The 17935-nt window shown below is 41.1% G+C and overlaps 1 protein-coding gene across 1 annotated transcript in view; it reads left to right on the top strand.

The window, feature by feature from the left end:
* The first annotated feature begins 254 nt into the window (after positions 1-254).
* The window catches only part of PTPRR (protein tyrosine phosphatase receptor type R), a 153491-nt gene continuing 135810 nt past the window's right edge, over positions 255-17935 (top strand). Inside the window, exons 1-2 of the mRNA XM_087765121.1 lie at positions 255-410; positions 14215-14519. Coding sequence (XP_087621247.1) covers positions 350-410; positions 14215-14519 — 366 coding nt within the window. The 5' untranslated portion in view covers positions 255-349. The remainder of the gene's footprint in view (positions 411-14214; positions 14520-17935) is intronic.

Below are 17935 nucleotides of genomic sequence, written 5' to 3'. Positions count from 1 at the left end.
CTGGAACCAGAGATCTCTCCCTTCGCCTCTCGTCCCCGGACACTTCGGCTCTTCCACAACCCCCCGCTCCCGGTGTGTGTGTGTGGGGGGGGGGGGGCGACCTCAGCCCCAGCCGCCGCCGCCGCTCCCCGCCGCCCGGCCTCGGCCCTCGCCTCACCCCGCGCCGAGGAGGCAGCTGAGGGCAGCCGCCCGCCCAACAACCGCCCTCCCGCCCGCGCGGCGCTGCGCATGCGCAGCCGGCTCCCAGGCATGCTCATTGACGGGGGCGGGGGGGGGAGCGGGACGCGGCGGCGCGGCGCTGCCCGGCTCCCCTCGCCTCGCCTCGCCTCGCCTCAGCGCGGCTCGCACCATGCGGCGGGCGGCCGTGTGCCTGCGGGCGCTCTGCCTCCTGCTCCACCTCCGCGCCGCAGGTGAGCGGGCGCGGCCGGGGCCGGACGGTGGGGCGGGGAAGGCGGCGGGCACCCGCTTGCGCCCGGCGGCTCACCTGTTGTGGCGGCGGGTTTTTTTTTTTGGGGGGGGGGGGGGGGGGCCCCGCGGGCGGCGGCGGGCGGTGCGAGCGCCGTCCAGCACCGCGGACAGCGGGCGGCCCCGGGCGCCGGCGGCGGGGCGGGCGGCGGGCGAGACCGCGCTGAGGCGCCCCGCGCCCCGCGCAGCGGCCGCCCGCTGGCCCCGCATCGCGCCGACCTGGCCGGGGCTTGGGGCAGCGAAAGAAAACCCTGCCTCTTTATCCCTTTTTCTTCCTGGTTGTTCGGTTGCTTTTAAATCACTGGGGGGGGAGGCGTTGCCACTTGTGTCTGCTCGTGGCAGCAGGGTTTTTAGAAAGGGAAATTTCAGCTGCGACAGCAGGCGTTTCGGCTGCAGCGGCGGTAATAAATCCTCTCTCTGCTTTGCTAGCAAAACGTGTGCCTCATTCAGAAATGTGGCGAGTGATGAGCGCCCGAGTACGTACACGAAGTTCCACTGCCGGTTTCGTTCTGATAGTCGCAGCTCATATTTCTGGCATAAATCTCGGGCTTCTTTTAAGTCATGAAAAACTGCTTATTTTCCAGAGTCTCTCTCCTGTGCAGACTTAAGCATATATATTCTTAGGAAGGAAGTAAAATCTGAGGCAACTGTATAATTGAATTAAGTTCTCAATTAGTAAAGTTGAAGAGTTTCTTCGTTTTATCATTTATGGCAAGCATAGTTACTTCTGAAGTAGTAAACGGCTGTTGCACCCCGCTTTTAACTTCACTGAAGTTTAATTAACAACAACAATTATATGCCCAGGTACCAATTCTTTTGCTCCCGGGAATGTTGTTTTTAGGAGAGGTTTTTAAGATGCACCTAATTTGCATTGTCTTACGGTAGAATCATTAAAAGTAACAACTGAACTTCATGCCTCTATTAATCTGGAAGCAGTGCATGAACATGTATGCCTTCCACCCCCCCAATTAGCCGTGTTGTGAAAACAGTTGTTTGTATGGATACATCAAGAAGTGGGCACTGCGTTCTTTTGTTTGCTGTTGTCAGGAGAAGTGGCTTGCCTCGGTTATTGGTATTTTATTGCCCTGGACTATTAGGCTACACTTCATAAAATCTCAGGAGCCTCTTTCCTGTATATCTATAGTTAGGAAGCTCATGCTGTTATGCCTTATATGTGCAAGAGATTATTGACTGAAAGATAGGGAGCATTTTGTGATCCATTTTAATAAAAGCCTTAAGCTGCTTTTAGATTGTTCTTTTACAACATGTGTTACAATGATCATCTGTACAAAATTAGCGTACAGCCTCTATTTGACATAACGTGCCTTCTAATCTCAATGTATCCTCTATTAATAGTGGACTTCTCATTAGTTTTGATGTGCTTCATTTTTCTATCCTACTAATGGAAACTGGGTTTATATCCTGCCATTAAGCCATTTACTTCCCTTACTAAGTTTTACTTGTTTCATTAAGTTACTGGGAATGATTGCAGACAAAGCATGGCCTTTATTATTAAAATGTCTCTAATCATGAGAAAAAGAGAGGAAAATAGACGTTTGTATGGTGTTACTTTGTTCCCTGGGCAATCTTGGAAAATAATTGTTTCAGAGAAGGCAACAGAGAGGATCGACAGGAGCCGAATTCAACCTTTGCATATTGGGCACGGCTCCCATTGAGCGCAAGAGCTGTGCTTCCTCTCAGGCAGGGCTTGCATACAACTTGCTCTTGTTGGAAGTCATTGAAGATGTCACAACAATGAAATAATATAGCAAGCTTAAACTGCTGAGATTTCTCTGTTTCATCTGATGCGAGTACAAAATTTGGTCTTACACAGGCTACCACTATGGACATGTTTTATGTATAGCCTAAACTTATGAATTATTGACGGTGATTTTGCAGCTTTGGTTCATGTGGAATCACAAAATGCATTCCACTTGCCACTAGTGCTAGGTCACAAATTATATCCCAAACGTCAATTTTTTTGTAATGTGATGGAAACTGCTTGGCTTTTTTGTTCCAAGGCTGACTATACATGAGGCATGCTTCTAGGGAATGCTGAAGAAACTGTCAGGAGACATTAACAAAATCTCCCTTGGTATCAGTTGATGATAATAGATTTTAAAGAAAACATAAGTCTACGTTTACTTGAGCTAATGCTACAGCAAAAATAATTCATTCTGTAATGTGTTTAAATAGTGCTTTGTAATGGAAAGGTAATGCATGTCGTATTGCAAATCTGGTTTGCTATGGAAAGACAATTCTACTATGGTTGTGTCACAGTAGCTTACGTATGTATTCACACAAAAAATGGAAAATATTCTTATCAAAAATGTGATTGGGAATTTTCATGTGCTTAAACGTGTACCATTTTACTAAGTTGATTTAGGTACCGATTCCAATAAAGCGTGACAGCTGTGTAAACAGAAAATTAAATCCAATTGTGCTGTTGGTATACCCACATATTGCTTGCTGAAATCAAAGACACTTGTGTGTGCATCTCTGAAAACAGAATTAGGCCCTTCTGCTGAGTGCAGCAGGTGAAGTAATCAACCTATATAGAGCCTGCTGTTGGATGGAGACCTAAATCTGTAGCGACTGATTACAGGTCAGCATGAACCTTCAACTTACATTATGTGTTGCATGAGAGACTGCAAGGCAGCGCAGGTTATACTCTTTTTTAGTAGGTATGATCTAATACGTGTTCTTGCAATAAAAAACTGATATCTCCCAAGATGACTCGGAAGCATTGTTTCCTTGTAAAAGAATGGCAGGTGGTAGCAAAAACACAAAGTGGTGCATTAGACTAACTTGTAATTAGAGCCATTTGCGTCATCCAGATTACTCAACTAATTAACTATTTCACCTATTTTTTTTTTAACAAATTTCATGAACAGAATTAAAATATATGATGAATTAAATATCCAGTTGCAGGAAATAGGCTAGGAAAATCAACTAGACTAGAAAAAAACTTACTTAACAATCACCATATCAACCCACCACCTGCCTTACATTAAAAATCTCTCTTTAAGAGAGCATTTTTGCAGAGTTTGCTTTTAAGATGAACAAACCCTGGTCCTGGAAAAGCAAAGAGTTAACACGTGAAGGTTTGGTCAAGTCATCTAAGTCATGGTTTCCTGAACAAAGGCCTTACACTAGCTTGCTAAGGGCTTCTATTACCTCATTTTATTATTCTCTTCATCAGTGAAGAGATGCATTGACAACCTTAAGTCAGTATGGACCAATACTTCCCTACTAGCCTTTTCAGAGAGGAAGCATGTAGATCCTTGTCTCGACCTCTTGATGGATCCATTCCCCAAGCCCGTCAGCTGAATCAGGTAAAATTCAAGGTAGGAAATAGTGGCATTTTATCTTCTTGGGGTAATGCTGTAATAACATCAGGATTGCTTATATCAAAACTGGAATTTCTTTGACCACAAACTAACACTCCATTGGGTGGAATTCACTAGGTGTAGGAACATACATTATAAATACGCGAGACTAGTTCTCAATTAATTGTTACCAAAGTCCACAGGGTGATTTTACTAAGTTCTGCTGAGCAGAGACTAGTACTTCAGCTTTCCTGGTCAAACATGCACTGTGTATTATTCTGATGGTTGGAAATTACTTGAGTGGACTGTGGTTTCTGCTTAAGTGTTGTGGGGCCTATTTTCTAAAAAATGCACAAGCTCTGTCACAAAAATAAGAAAATCTGGGGACTGTCCTTCTAGGGTTGAGGTGAGATCTGCACAAAATGCATTTGCAATCAGATCCATTTCAGTAACCTCATACTAATCAGTGAATAATTCTAGCTTCTAAATACATTTAGAGTGAATGTGAAGGAGCTATTGATTTTAAAAATGTATTGGAATTCTGCTTAATTACACTAACATAATCTAAATGAAGCTGGTACTTATAATTGCCTTCTTTAGAAAACATATTGCTGCCTGTGAGTGGGTGTTTTTACTAGAATAGACATTTGTGCCTTTTATTAGTAGACTCATGGATAATCAGAGGGTAGTCATCTGTCTCTTTAATGGTTCCATTGGGGAGAATTAGTTTTATAGTTCAGTATCTGACTTCATATTTTTGAGAAAGTATTTAGTTGCAAAAGAGACTCGTCATGTTTTTACATGTGGAAATTCTTGCTATTCATAATTTTGAAAGACATCATCGTCTATGAGAGTTTTATGTTCAGTACATCCATTAGGAAATAATTGAGGTTTGTGATCTTGGAATCCCTGCCTAATTACATTTGTTGTATTATGAGAAGACTAAAACATGTTAGACAGCAAAGGCCGGTTCCAGCTTTTCTGGAGAGTGAAGCAGGAGACTTGCTGAAAAACCATGAATTGGGCTCTTGGTGGAGTCTGTCTCTCTAGAAGGAGGCTAATGAGATAACAGTGGGTGGCCATGTTTGGTGGAGGTCCCCCTCCACGGCGATGTTATGAGGCTTGATGTGGGGGACTAGAAGGAGCGGTAGGACTCTTACTCTGTAAAGGACAGTCATTGTCCTGTAGGATTTGCAGCATGGCTTTGGAATAAGTACTTGGAGAAGCTTAATAAGATCTGCTCAGAAATCCTCGGTGTGATTTCCTAGAGCAGTATTAATGAAAAAATAAACCAGCCAAAACTTTAAGACTGAACTGGACTTCCCTTCATATTGGCTACGGATTTCCGTGGAGATACTATATATTTCACGGAGATACTATTTATTTACATCCACGTTATGCAGAGCAGAATTTAGCCACAACCTTCATTTGGAAAATGACAGTAATCACAAAATTAGCAAATTGATGCAGCACTTTCTCACACCTTCTGGAAAAAAAAGTCTGATGTGAGACTATACAGCACATTAGTGCCAGGGCATAAGTATGGCGGAATACTTAAGTGCCTTTGGGACCAATGGCTCATCTCTTAATTCACATGAGTAGACCTAGTGAAGTCAGTGGTCTGTGGTATCCAGTTTCATTATTGACATGCCAGGCAACAGGCCCATAAAACGAGATGCAAAGTGTCGTTTTGAAAAAGATACCACTTGTGCTTAATTCAAATTCACTGTAGCTGTGGATATTTTTGGCCAGAGCTTTTTTTTTTTCACCCTACTGAAAAGGACAAATTCAGCAAAAATGAATTTGCAGTTGTTTCTATTTTCAGCAGATTGCTTATTAGAAAAGGAAGAAAATTCCTTGCAATCATCTCTGTCTCCCCCTCCCTCTTTTGTGCGTACTCCCTCCCTCTCTCGGGGTGCTCTTGCACTCTCACATGCGTATGCACGCGCTCCCTCGCTTTCACACACACGAACACCCAGAAAAACAAATTGTATATACATCTGCAGACATACCTACATACATTTTGTATGAATGGATTTTGTCTGAATTTTTTGTTTTAGTCAAAAGTTCTGAACACTTCGTTTAAGGGCAAATCAAAATATTTTCCCAGATTTTTACAATTGTCCTATTCTGTGCTTGCTTAGCTCTGGTGTAGGTTACTTGCTCTGAATTTTGACGTGTCGTAGGTACTGTTCCTCTGCTGCAAAAGGCCTGGCCTTTTGATTGCCAGACCTAGCTAGGAAAGCGCAGAACCCTTCCTATGAAGGACTGTGACCTTGTAGCCCTGTAATGTGGTGTTGCCTTTGCTAATAACAAAGCCATAAGCTTTGTACTGAGTTTGCAAGGCTTCATGACTGGGGCTTGTCAAGAGCAGTTTCTCTAATTGACCAAGCATCTATATCTGTTTTACTCTTGTTTATCTTTGTGTGGTGCAACTCTAGTTTTATACAGATAGCAGTAACACAGGCCTGCTAGAACAGCAGAGGCACTGAGAGTGCTGGAGCGTGTCCAAAGAAGGGCAATGAAGCTGGTGAAGGGTCTGGAGCACAAGTCTTATGAGGAGCGGCTGAGGGAGCTGGGGTTGTTTAGCCTGGAGAAGAGGAGGCTGAGGGGGGACCTTATCGCTTTCTACAACTACCTGAAAGGAGGTTGTAGCGAGGTGGGGGTCGGTCTCTTCTCCCAAGTAACAAGTGATAGGATGAGAGGAAAAGGCCTCAAATTGTGCCAGGGGAGATTTAGATCATATATTAGGAAAAATTTCTTCGCGGAGAGAGTGGTTAGGCATTGGAACAGACTGCCCAGGGAAGTGGTGCAATCACAGTCTCTAGAAGTATTCAAAAAACGTGTGGATGTGGTGCTTAGGGACATGGTTTAGAGGTAGACCAGGCAGTTAGGTTAACAGGTTGGACTCGATGATCTCAGAGGTCCTTTCCAACCTTAACGATTCTATGATTCTATGTGGCATAGAGGAGTGCAGGTCTGGGATGATAAGAGTTGGGGTACAGGCTTGGCACTGAAGACCCCATGCTATAAACAGCTCAGTAATAGGTAAAATGCAGACCTGGAGAACACCAGGTAAAGGGACTGACAATTTTAATTGTATTATTGCTATTATTGTTACTTTTTCTGTATTATTATTCTTTGCTTTTCTATAAAAATTAGATCTAGACTAACAATGCTTCTTGAATTAGATTGTTAAGATTTTCATTATGCTAACAATAAAGTCTTGGCTTTGCTTACGTGTATAAGGTGTGCTTCTTCTTTGCTCATGAGCAAGACTTTGAATGTAACAGGGCTGAAAAACTTCTAGCTGAAGGAGGCCGTGAGAAGCTATGCAGGAGCATGCCCAGTAAAAGATCGTTAGGTCTAGCAGCCTACTTTGGGTAGGGAATAGCTTCATTTGTACTGCTCTAACAAGTTTTGTCTTAAGAGGAAGCTGTGGTGTGAAGGAAGGATCTGATCAGGCTTTGTGTTTTGGTGTTATTCTCTGAACGATGGAAACAGTCACAGCCTGCAAGTCCCTCGGCTACAAGGACTGTTATAGGTGGGAAAGTATTTTCCCAGGTGAATTCTTTCGTCAGTTCCAAAACTTCCAATGTGTTGCTTCATGCATGTGCTACCAAACCAGCAAGTGGATTCATATTTTTTCCTTTTCAGGTTTGCCTGGTTTGCCTCACCTTTTAAAAGTATGTTCTGTTGTCCAGCTAATAGTGAAGTCACATTTTTGCCACTGTTCAACTGCATTTTATTGCTAATAATTCTTCATCCACCTCGCTAAAGTTGAACAGTAATTTGTGTTTGGCTAAAACTGTGTAGCCTATCCTAATGAGATTTAGATTTGATTGATGTACTGCTTTGCTGACAGTAAGACGTACTGTTAACTAGACAGTACAGTTGCAAGGCATATTGCCTCCAGACAGCTTTTGTTTTCATTTGTGCTTTCAGCATTATTTAAAACATTTTTATTTCCCACCAGATACATTGACTCTTCTTGATATGTTTTGGGGTTTTTTTTCAGTAAGATAGATGAAACAGGGATAAAGCAGTAGACTTTTATAAAAAAATTTTTTAAAGTCACAGCCAAAGGATGGTCCCATTGCCTGCACCAGAAGGGACAACCTTCACAGCTCAGAGAAGACACAAGTCTTTTAAACCTATAGTAGTGTTTATCCTATGTCTAGAAATTACCAGTAGTTAGCATTTCCCTTAGTATCTTTGTCATCTGGACTCCTGAGAGTTAGAGCCGTGATCATAACTGGCTAGCATGATATTAAGCATTTTAGCACAGATGCTAAGAGAGATATTTCTTTTTCCCTTCCTTTTGGCCAATATCTACTTGGCCCTTACGTAGACCAAAGAGGACTGCAAACTCTGCTCTGCAGGGTATGAGACCATATCCATCTCAATGGACTAAAAAGAGGCAGGCAATGAATCTGCTAGCTGTAGGAACATTGGCATTATTGGAGAGGATTGATTAATGCTCTGCATAAGTACATTGACCTGCCTCTCACAGTGACTCTGGGTGGCTGCTCGAGATGAACCATTGTGCAAGAGGTGATAAAGACTGAGCCTGTCCAAAGTCTGAGGCTGGTTTATAGGGTGAGAGGAAAGGTTGTATGGGCCTAAGAGCATCTTTCAGAACAATGAGCTAAACATAAAGAGAAAAGCATGTGGAGTTCAGGGTACAAAATTTAATTACCAAAGTTTAGTAAGTCTTTTTACTGAAAATGAGAAATTATTTAGCAACAGCATTAAATACGTTAATTCAAATTGCATTTGAGTTAAATTTATCTTTGAAACCAATCAGTAAAGTTTCAGCATGTTTTTCCCTTATGAAATGACTCTACATTTTCTGCCTTTTTTCCTCCAGTTTCCAGCTTGTTAGCATGAAAATCTCAAGCTGTGTAATATACCAAGATATCTGTAACTATAAAGACACTTCAGTGTTATTATAGTGCTAGTTATAGTATTAGTGTGAGTTTTAAAACATAGGTACTATATGTCTATATTCACTTGTGCGTTTTACTTACCTTTAATTGTGCGTTTTACTTACCTTTATCAGGTATAGCACAGCAGTTCTGTTGATGGATTTGGGGTGACTGTACTACTTACAAGTAGTAAATACACAGTATACCTCTCATTACAGAAAATGGGAATGTTCAGGAACATATCTTATTATGAATCTAATTTGTTCAGATTAAAACAAATAATAAGACTTGAGACAATGACCTCAAATTGTTTTTCCAGACTTTAGACACCATTATCTTGGCCCTATCAGGTTTACAAAAGAATGTTATGTCCCACTGGGACTCTCCTTTTCCAGTCAAATAAAGTTCTGGTTTCTGGCTCTAGAGGCTGTGAGATAAAAAATCTGTAAAGCTGTGATATTTTTGTGTTTTAAAAAGAGAAAACTGTGCTACAGTGTTACTGGCTTATTAATGGATCTTGACTATCTTGAAATTTTTTATCTGTCTATTTTAGAGAAAGTGAAGGTATTTGGGAATTGGGAGTCTAACAATTTTCTGGCACATTGCTTTAAAATAAAATGTCAACTGTCTGAGACTATTCAGGGAGTCGAGACAGTCTACAGTAATCTTGGGTTTTCTCTATTAAGCAGAGGCCAACTGGGACAGTCAAAAGTGCCCACAACATCTTTCACATCAGATTTACTATTTATTATAGGCTTTCATTTCTGCATACGTAATACACGTTTGGAGTGTAAGACAGGCTCAGCAGCATGTGCTATCTAGCATTCTTGTGATTTACCTCTCTATTATCATAAGAAACTTTTGTGCTTCCCATATGCTGGGACCATGTGGGTATTTCACATGGACTTCTACTGACCCATTATCCATAATTTTTCTGTAGATTGGATACTTTTTCCTTTTTAATTCAGGACAGAAGCTTCTATGTTTCTGCAGACAACTAAGAAAATGTGAACACATAGTTGGAACCAGCAAGCAGAACAGCTGGAGCCAGCAGAACAGGGAGTTTCGTAGGGATTTTTCCAATTTTCCTTTCCAGGAAGGATGGTGAAGACAAAGATGGCAACTGGAGGCAATGGTGGAAATACTGAAATTAGCACAAGCAGTGAAGATGTTCAAGATGCAGAAAGTGTGTATTCTACGTCACTCTGGAGCTTCTTGTTGCACTTTGTTAATAGATGAAGTGTTTCAGTTGGTAGAGTTTCCAGAAGCAAAGCTCCAGGGATTGGAAATGCAACTAAAGATAATCTGTGATTTTGAGGAAGGAGAATACTGTGGTACAGGAGAAGCTAAATTAAAGAAGGGATTTACAATGGAGGAACATGGAAGCAAGATCATGACAGACTTTCTTTTTAAAAAACAAATCTAAGGAACAGCAGCAGCAGCATGTGAGGAGCTGCAATGAAGAAGGAAATGTCAATCAGTAGGAAAGAACAGAGGAAGAAGTAGCAATATTCATCAGGAGCCAGAGCCTAAGAAAAAGAGTGGTGACCAATCATGATGTTGTTAAGACAGAAGAACTGGAAAAAAGAATTAAGAGATACCAGTATCAAGTCACAGTGCCGCATATGTTACTAAAGGGAATAGGAATGGTTATTACATGAGATGATCTAGCTGAAGGAAGGGTAGGCTGTCTTCCAGGGGCAAAGGTAGATACAAACCTGCTGCTGAGAAGTTTTGGTATGAGTTTGAAAGTAACCACTGATTATTATTCATTTTGGAACAAATAATAAAATAAAATTTTCCATTCACATAAAAATAGCTATACTTAGATGAGAAATAGGTGAAGATTCAGGATCTTTTTGATTAGAAGAAATAGCATGGAATCACATTCTGAACATCTAGTCTGTTCTTCTCAGTGCCAAGGCAGAATAAACTATAATTCTTTGTAAATACACTTGAGGGGAGGGAATTTTAGGAGAAGGAATAAAATTATTTTAGTTAAAGGGTGATATCAGCACTGAGGGAAAATTAGAAGTCAGTCATGAATAACTCTACATTCTGAAGTAGAGTTCAAACAGGACAGTGTGAGCAGAATATCAAAATTCACTTTAGGATCAAGTTTGCTAAGCTTATGGAAGAGATACCTCTAGGAATTCTATCTTTTGAGCCTTGTCCTAAGCCCCATTTTCTGAATTTACGTGTATGTTGGGATATCTGAATCTTAAAAGACACCAACATCACTTTTTTGCTATTGTACTGTGGTACTTCAGTTCTTCATAGCTTCTGGTTTCCCCGGGGGCCACAAAGGAGTATTTGCTTTTTCTGTATAGGTACAGAACTCCATAGGGGAATCCCAGTCTTCTCTCTTAAGGGTCAGAGACTCACAATATTTAAAGGTGATGTGTAGCAGAAGTGCTGGCGTTTCTAATGACTTACTTCTCCGGGTGTCTCATTGGTGCATACTGCTTGTGTTCAGAGCTGAAGCTTGGGGGGTGAAGAAGGAATATTTTCCCCTTTCATCAGATTAAGAGGAAGCTTTAGGTTCCCCTGTAGTATCAAGGGTGCCCCACTTGTTAGGGTCACCTGAGGCATCCATCACAGTCTGGGAGTCAAAGTCTGATCTTGGTTGGGGCCTTATCCAGAGTCTACTAAGATCAATGAAGTTTTTCACGTGGGCACTGTAAATGCATGTAACCTACTTAAGATACTGGGGCTGTGTGGACTTCTCAGAAAACCAAGTTCAGCGTAGTAATTTTCTTGGAACATATTTGAACTTCGGCGCTATCAGCTGGTAAAAATGGATTTGTGTGAGTGCGAAGAGTATGTTGTGTAATTACAGTTGTTAATTTCTCATTTCTACAAGATGGGCCATTACCAAACCATTACCGTTATCATCTTGTTGTCCATCTTGAAATTCTGCTGCGATGGATCTTGTATCGAATCTGCTGCAGGGACCTGTGTTATTGATGTGATTTTTGGCATTCTAATGGAAGCGAGCCTGCTGGGTTTTAGTGGGAAATGATGATTCTACTCTTATAAAGTACTGAGATTCATGAGCAGGCAAGCTTTTTGGAGAGTTCCTTTAACTATTGTTTTATCAAAAATAAGACAACTGTTCAGGTTTTTCTGTGTTACTCTGGGTTCAGTCAGGATTCACTCTGAAGTCATACTTGGGATTTACCTTATGTTATTCAGTGAACAATTTGGGCTAATACTTAATGATATTATTTTTGTTTCTTCTTTCGGTAAAAATAAATGAAATAAAAGGGTCATTTGGAATATTAAAGTGGGTAGGAAATGCAATATAAAGAATTCCAGGAGAAGAACAGTGGTTTTGATTCCCTCAGAAACAAAGGCGTAGGAATGAAGGAAGCAAAGAGGAACCACAGACACCAAATGTGTCTGTAGTTACATTCCTGTATATTACCTATGATCAGTTTTAGAATACCGGTTGTCTGTGAAGGAGACATGAAAATAAATCCAACAAAGAGGTGACTATGAGAAGTAGGTGACTATGAGAAGTACTGATGTTTCCTTGTTTTTATTTTGCCTTTCACACAACTCTTTCAGTTGCTAGGTAAGGCCAGCCCTCAGGATTTTATCAATGAAGCCAACCCCCACAAAGCTTAATGAGATCCCAGCAAGCTTAACAAGCTTTGAAATTCATCTGTCTTTAAGACTTGCCTGTTTTTCTGCAGTTTCTCTTTTTTTTTTTTTTTTCTCCTGCTCTCAGTCATCTTCCCAATCAAAACCTGAGAACAGCTGTACACATGTGGCCTCAGTGGTCATCTAGGAAATTGTCAGTGTTCGTTTTTACCATTTAAAAGAGTAGCCTTAGGTTTAGCATCATACTTTATACTAGGAGGATCTCTAAGTGTACTGCAAAATGCAGGATTCTGTGTTATGTCTTCTTCCTATTGATTTTCTGCTTATGTATGTTATGAATTGCTTCACCGCCTACTGACATGAACCCACTTTTGGCAGAGAATGCATTTCCCAATGATGCATAGCAATACTGTAGCACAGATAAAGTATTGTCCTTGATTTTCCTAACCAAAATTTCATGAGGAAATTAGGTCAACAGAATGTAATTACCTACACTGAAATCTCCTAAGGGCACTGGGTAGAGCTGTGCAAATGACTGATTATTTTCATTTGCTTACAGAAGCACAAAAATCAGAGGCAAAAATCAGTCTGAATAGAACAAAATGATTTCTTGTTCAGCCTGAATTGAAACATGTTGTTGGTTCTGAGCTGTTCTTCACAGCTCATTATGAGAATTAAAATAACATTGATTTATTTTTTTTTTAACTAAAAATCAGTGCACAAATGCAACATTGCCATTAACTCCAACAGCTTCTGAAGAGGAAATTCGAGGCTGATCTGAGCGAGCTCTTGAGGTTCGCTTCTCTTAGAACACAAAGTCCCTTTTGTACCACTGTGGGTTTCTTAGAGTGCTCTCCCAGGAGGTGACTAATGCAGCTTTCGTTACTTTTTATCTATAAAGGAGCTGATCCTTGCCTATTTTTCTGCTCAGAGGGACAGCCTGACTTCCAGACTGGGAGCTGAACTGGGCTGTTGCAGCTGTTCTGTTCTTCACAAAAGAACTGAAGATTCACTAGGTTTCATCCCTAAAAAAAAATCAAATAAAACTTTAGTTCTGGTTCCTTTTATAAAGGCATCTTTAGGAAGTATTTTGACTATCAAAAGAAAACTCATTTTTTACTAGTACACAGTTTATTAAAAGCATGTAATCTAAAAGAGTTCTTGTGACCAACACCAAGGTATACAAGGTATGGCTAAATCCACACACCTATATCTCCTCGGCAGGGAGCCAGGTGCTCTGTTGTCTGGCCAGGCAATGCTTGGCTATAGGCTGGGTCATAACAGGAGTTGGCACAAGGGACTATAAGGCCTCCTGATCTAAGCAGTTAATGGCAGCTGAACAGGGAATGCAGAATTATGATTATGGAATAAGGCACCTGAGCTTTGCCTTTCTTCTCTTTCTTACATGTTTAAGTCTGATTTTTGGATCTGGTTCTTGGCCTTTTCTCCTCAAGTCCCCATATATAAAAGATGATCACAGCAATTCTCATCTTTAGTATTACTAGTTGATTAAATAAATCAGAAAGCAGACTGCATATGTTTTCCTATTGGAGTTGATGCCGATACAAAAGTTGGACTTGGCTCAGCATGTGCTCTGCTCTTGCATGTCATTTTTGAAATGTAACCCTGGCTGGAAGTATAAATAACATTTTAAAAAAACCCTGTAAAAATGAGTTTAAGAATGTGATACACTTCACATACTTAGTAGACTCTCTCTAGTGTTGTTAAGCTATTGCTATAGAAATTGCATTGTGGGATTTTAAGGGAATTGTTGTATTCCACAACTATTCTTTCCAAATCTTGCAGAATCCAAAGATCTCATCAGATTTCCAGCGCCGCCTATGGAATATTCGAGACATTCTAAACTTATTTTTCTCTTTCTGCAGGCTGCTTTTCTGGAGACAATGACCACTTTTTGACAATTCATCAGCGAAGGAGTGGGAAACCTGTGTTTATTTATCACCATGTGCAGAGTGTGGAGAAAAGTCTGGATACAGACAGTTATAAGAATTCCAAACAAAATTTCCATTCTTCTTCCCACACCAAAATAAGCAAGCTGCACCCTGCAATAATTGTTAAATCGACCTTCCCCAGACCTGCCTACGACCCATCCCTCAATCTGTTAGCTATGACTGGTCAAGATTTGGAAGTGGAAAATCTTCCTATTCCTGCAACAAATGTGATTGTTGTGGTAAGTGCCTTTTTTCTGAGTTCTGGATTGTTTTGTGAATAAATATGCCTGTAGATAAATATAGACATAGATTGTAATGTGGGGTATCCAAAGTTCCTATTCCACTGCCTGGCTGATCATCTAAATCTACGTAATGACCATGCATCTTGAAGCTCTTCACTTTAGTAGAACTTACATTCATGTAGCCTCACCATGATCAACAAGCAATCTGATGAACCAGTGCAGAATATAGCCTCTCTGTAGGTAAAGAACTTACCTTTACTTCAGATGCCTTTAATCCTCTTGTCTTGACTGGTATTTGCACTGCTTTTGCTGGATGGATTTTAAACTTGTTCTGGATAGGGCACAAGAACATGTACTTTAGGGAACAATTCAACAGAGGCAGGGAGATTTTAAAAGGCTGACACGAAGGATTCATTCACTTCTGTTTCTCCAGTGAATCCGCCATGATGCTTACGTAGCTGTTTGAAAACAAGCCTGTTTCTTGCAAAGAATAAGAACTATGTTTTTGTTAGTGTAAGCCTTATGTGCTCTTTCTGGAAGATATCATCTGGGACCCTCCTCTTTCAGTTAACTACGTGTGTGATCTATCCCGTTCTCAGAAAAGTGGTGGCAGTGCTCCCTCCTGCAGCGGAGGGCATGTCAGTGGAATCGTATACTGATGCCACCCTGCTGCATCCTCACCCTTCATGCCAGGGAAGCAGCATGCTGTCCGTAGAGCTGTCCTCCGCGGAATGCACAGCACAGTCTGTATGTGCTCTGCACAGACTCTGCTCTGCCTCACCCTGGTGCATCGGTAGCCCTGCTTGATTATGGAGAAGAGCATTGGGCTCACCCTTCTCCTTCTTGGAGGGAAGAACAACCGTTCATAATGGCTCATGCACTCATTAGAGTGAACTAATAAAGATTAACCTGAAACAATGTGACTAATTACAATCAGCAGCTATTTGCCTAATTCTGTAAATTACTCTGCAGAGAAGATGCTAGATTAAAAGAGAATGGCCTTTACAAACAAGGAAAGAAGACAGAGCATACAACACTAGGCCATGTTAGCCCACGAAGCGTTTCAGCATCGTGTATGAGTTCCTCGTACTGTTGGTACCTCTAGAGATCTGCCCTCATGAATGCACCAAATGCAATAGAGGCTAGTGACACAGAAAAGAATAATCAGGAAAAAAAAGGGTAGTAATTTTATTAGTCTAACATTAAAGTTTTAACAATTAAAAATACTATCAGAGAAGTAAGCTCAAAAAGCTGTGCTCTGGACTTGTCACATCCCACATGAACAAGGCCTGCTAATTTGAGATTAGATGGCTAGCATAGTCAGTGGACTAGATTCAGTTGTATGTAAGTGTCCGTATCAGAGCAAAATAAGGTTCTGACAGCCTTGCTTCACTGGGGACATGCCAACTGTACAGAGTCCCAATACTGAATGGTACTGATCAGGAGGAGGAGATGCCAAGCAAACTGGATGCATCTATGCCCCAAGCTAGCCTAAGCCAGGAGGGCCAACTCCATAGTAAAGGTGCCTGCTCTCTTTTTTCCATAGCAAGCATTACTTTACCTCCTGTGAAGGTGAAACCTTTCTGTTAATGCAGGCAACTCAGAATATGCATGACCCCTCATTTTTTCATTAAATGACACTGTGGCCTGTTATTTTAGTAGAGCTTTGCACACTTTTGGAAACCCACAGTCCTCAACTTGCAATGGAAGAATCCTGCAAAATATTCTGGGGCTACCCTGATTTTAGCTGACTGGCTCTGTGCCTGCATTAAAAGCTAAATGAGGCAGATTTTCAATCGGCAGTCACATTAAAAAAAGATTTATTAAATCTACATTAAGTTCTCATTAAGTGACCTCGGTCTGAAGCTTTGCTACTGCATTTCTAGGATGGAACTGCTGCTCTGAAGCCTTCTGTTCTGGCTGAGAACCATATGTGCTTTAAGGGGGGGCATAACAGCATGAGCTAATCATGACATGAAAGCTGTTTGTTGCTTGGGATCTTCAGCTATCTCTGGATGTGTTGAAGGACAGTGTTTTTGGTTTGTTTTTAATGTCATCCTTTCAGAAAAAGCCTTTGGGGAAGCATATGTTCTAAAGCTGAAGTGCTGAGAGTCAGACATCTCGCTGGACTAATCCCACAATAAGAAATTTTGAAGCTGTCTTCCTCCAAAGGGCAGCTGTCCCACAGCAGGGTGGTTGCCGTAATCCAAGCACAGCCCTGCTCCTGCCAGGTCTCTGCACTTCAACGTTTCATTTCTCCCTCTTGAATTTCATGTTAAGTAGATGGTAATGTTAATGTCATTGCCAAGGGAGCCTGTTTTGTTTTGAATACATGTATATCGCTCCCTCTTTGTTTCGAACTAGCACTTACTGCTTGTTGGTGCGTTTTGGTTTTTATCGTATAGGGCAAGTGGCAACATTTGTTGTTTTGCCCTGGCCGACCCTTTTTGTTCCAGCCTTTAGCAACGTTGTTGGTTGCTCAACTTGAAAGGGCAATTGCTAGTGTTAATGCTTCCTGTAATCCAGTTACATGACTAGTGCACATTGTGATTTAGTATGAAAGCCAGCAACGGGGGTTATTTTTTAAAATAAATCAACGCTGTTGCGGCTCTGCAGAGGGGAAGAAACTGAATTCAATCTAATTTCAGTGACTTGAGGTCCATTTTCTTCATGATTGAGGTGGAAAGGTAGGGTGAATGGATGCCTAATGTAGAGCTATTACAAGGTTACATTTTGTGCTAAGGACTAGACCATCTGACAAGCAAAATGTTGCCAAGGCACCGCAGAGTGCTATGAAGCCAAGAATTCTGCAGGTCTTGTGTCAAAAAGTGATGTTTTGTGACTCTATCAATAAAGAATGCACATTAAGAAGAAATTTTACTGAACCTGGGGAAACCGTAGTGCTTGTTTGCCTGAGGGAGGAAGAGGAGGGATTTATTTTCTGGGAGTGAGTTTTATATAGCTGAAGGCTTTCCATCACATTACCCAGGATTAAGTTCCTGTCTTTTTTGTGTGTGTGTGTGTGCTCAGTGCACATTGTTTGTTGAGGGAAGTGAGGACAATCCAGAGCTCTTAGAAGCATTTTGACTGTTCTATAAATGCCTTAGTGCTTAACCATATGTTCTGTTTAGCTATCCCTCTAAATGACGTGAGATCAACTTGTATGAAAATTGCTTCGTTAACATACAGAATTACGTAATTTTTTTGTAATACTTGAGAGTTTTCTATTTGTATGGGTTTATTTTGGATCTCAGAATCTGTACGCTCATTGAACATATTAGAGAGATAGTAGTGAAATGAACGAGTTCTCCAAATGTTTATTTGTGTTTATTCCAAGTCTTTCCAATACTGAATGTGAGCACCACCAAGGTCAAGGCAGTACATGGAAAGTAGATATAGAGTATGGATAACCA

The sequence above is a fragment of the Nipponia nippon genome, unplaced genomic scaffold, assembly GCF_047370975.1.
Source record: "Nipponia nippon isolate SJK-2023a ecotype South Korea unplaced genomic scaffold, ASM4737097v1 scaffold_3, whole genome shotgun sequence".
In the NCBI taxonomy this organism is placed as follows: Eukaryota; Metazoa; Chordata; class Aves; order Pelecaniformes; family Threskiornithidae; genus Nipponia; species Nipponia nippon.
This window is presented reverse-complemented; position numbering and strand designations above follow the sequence as displayed.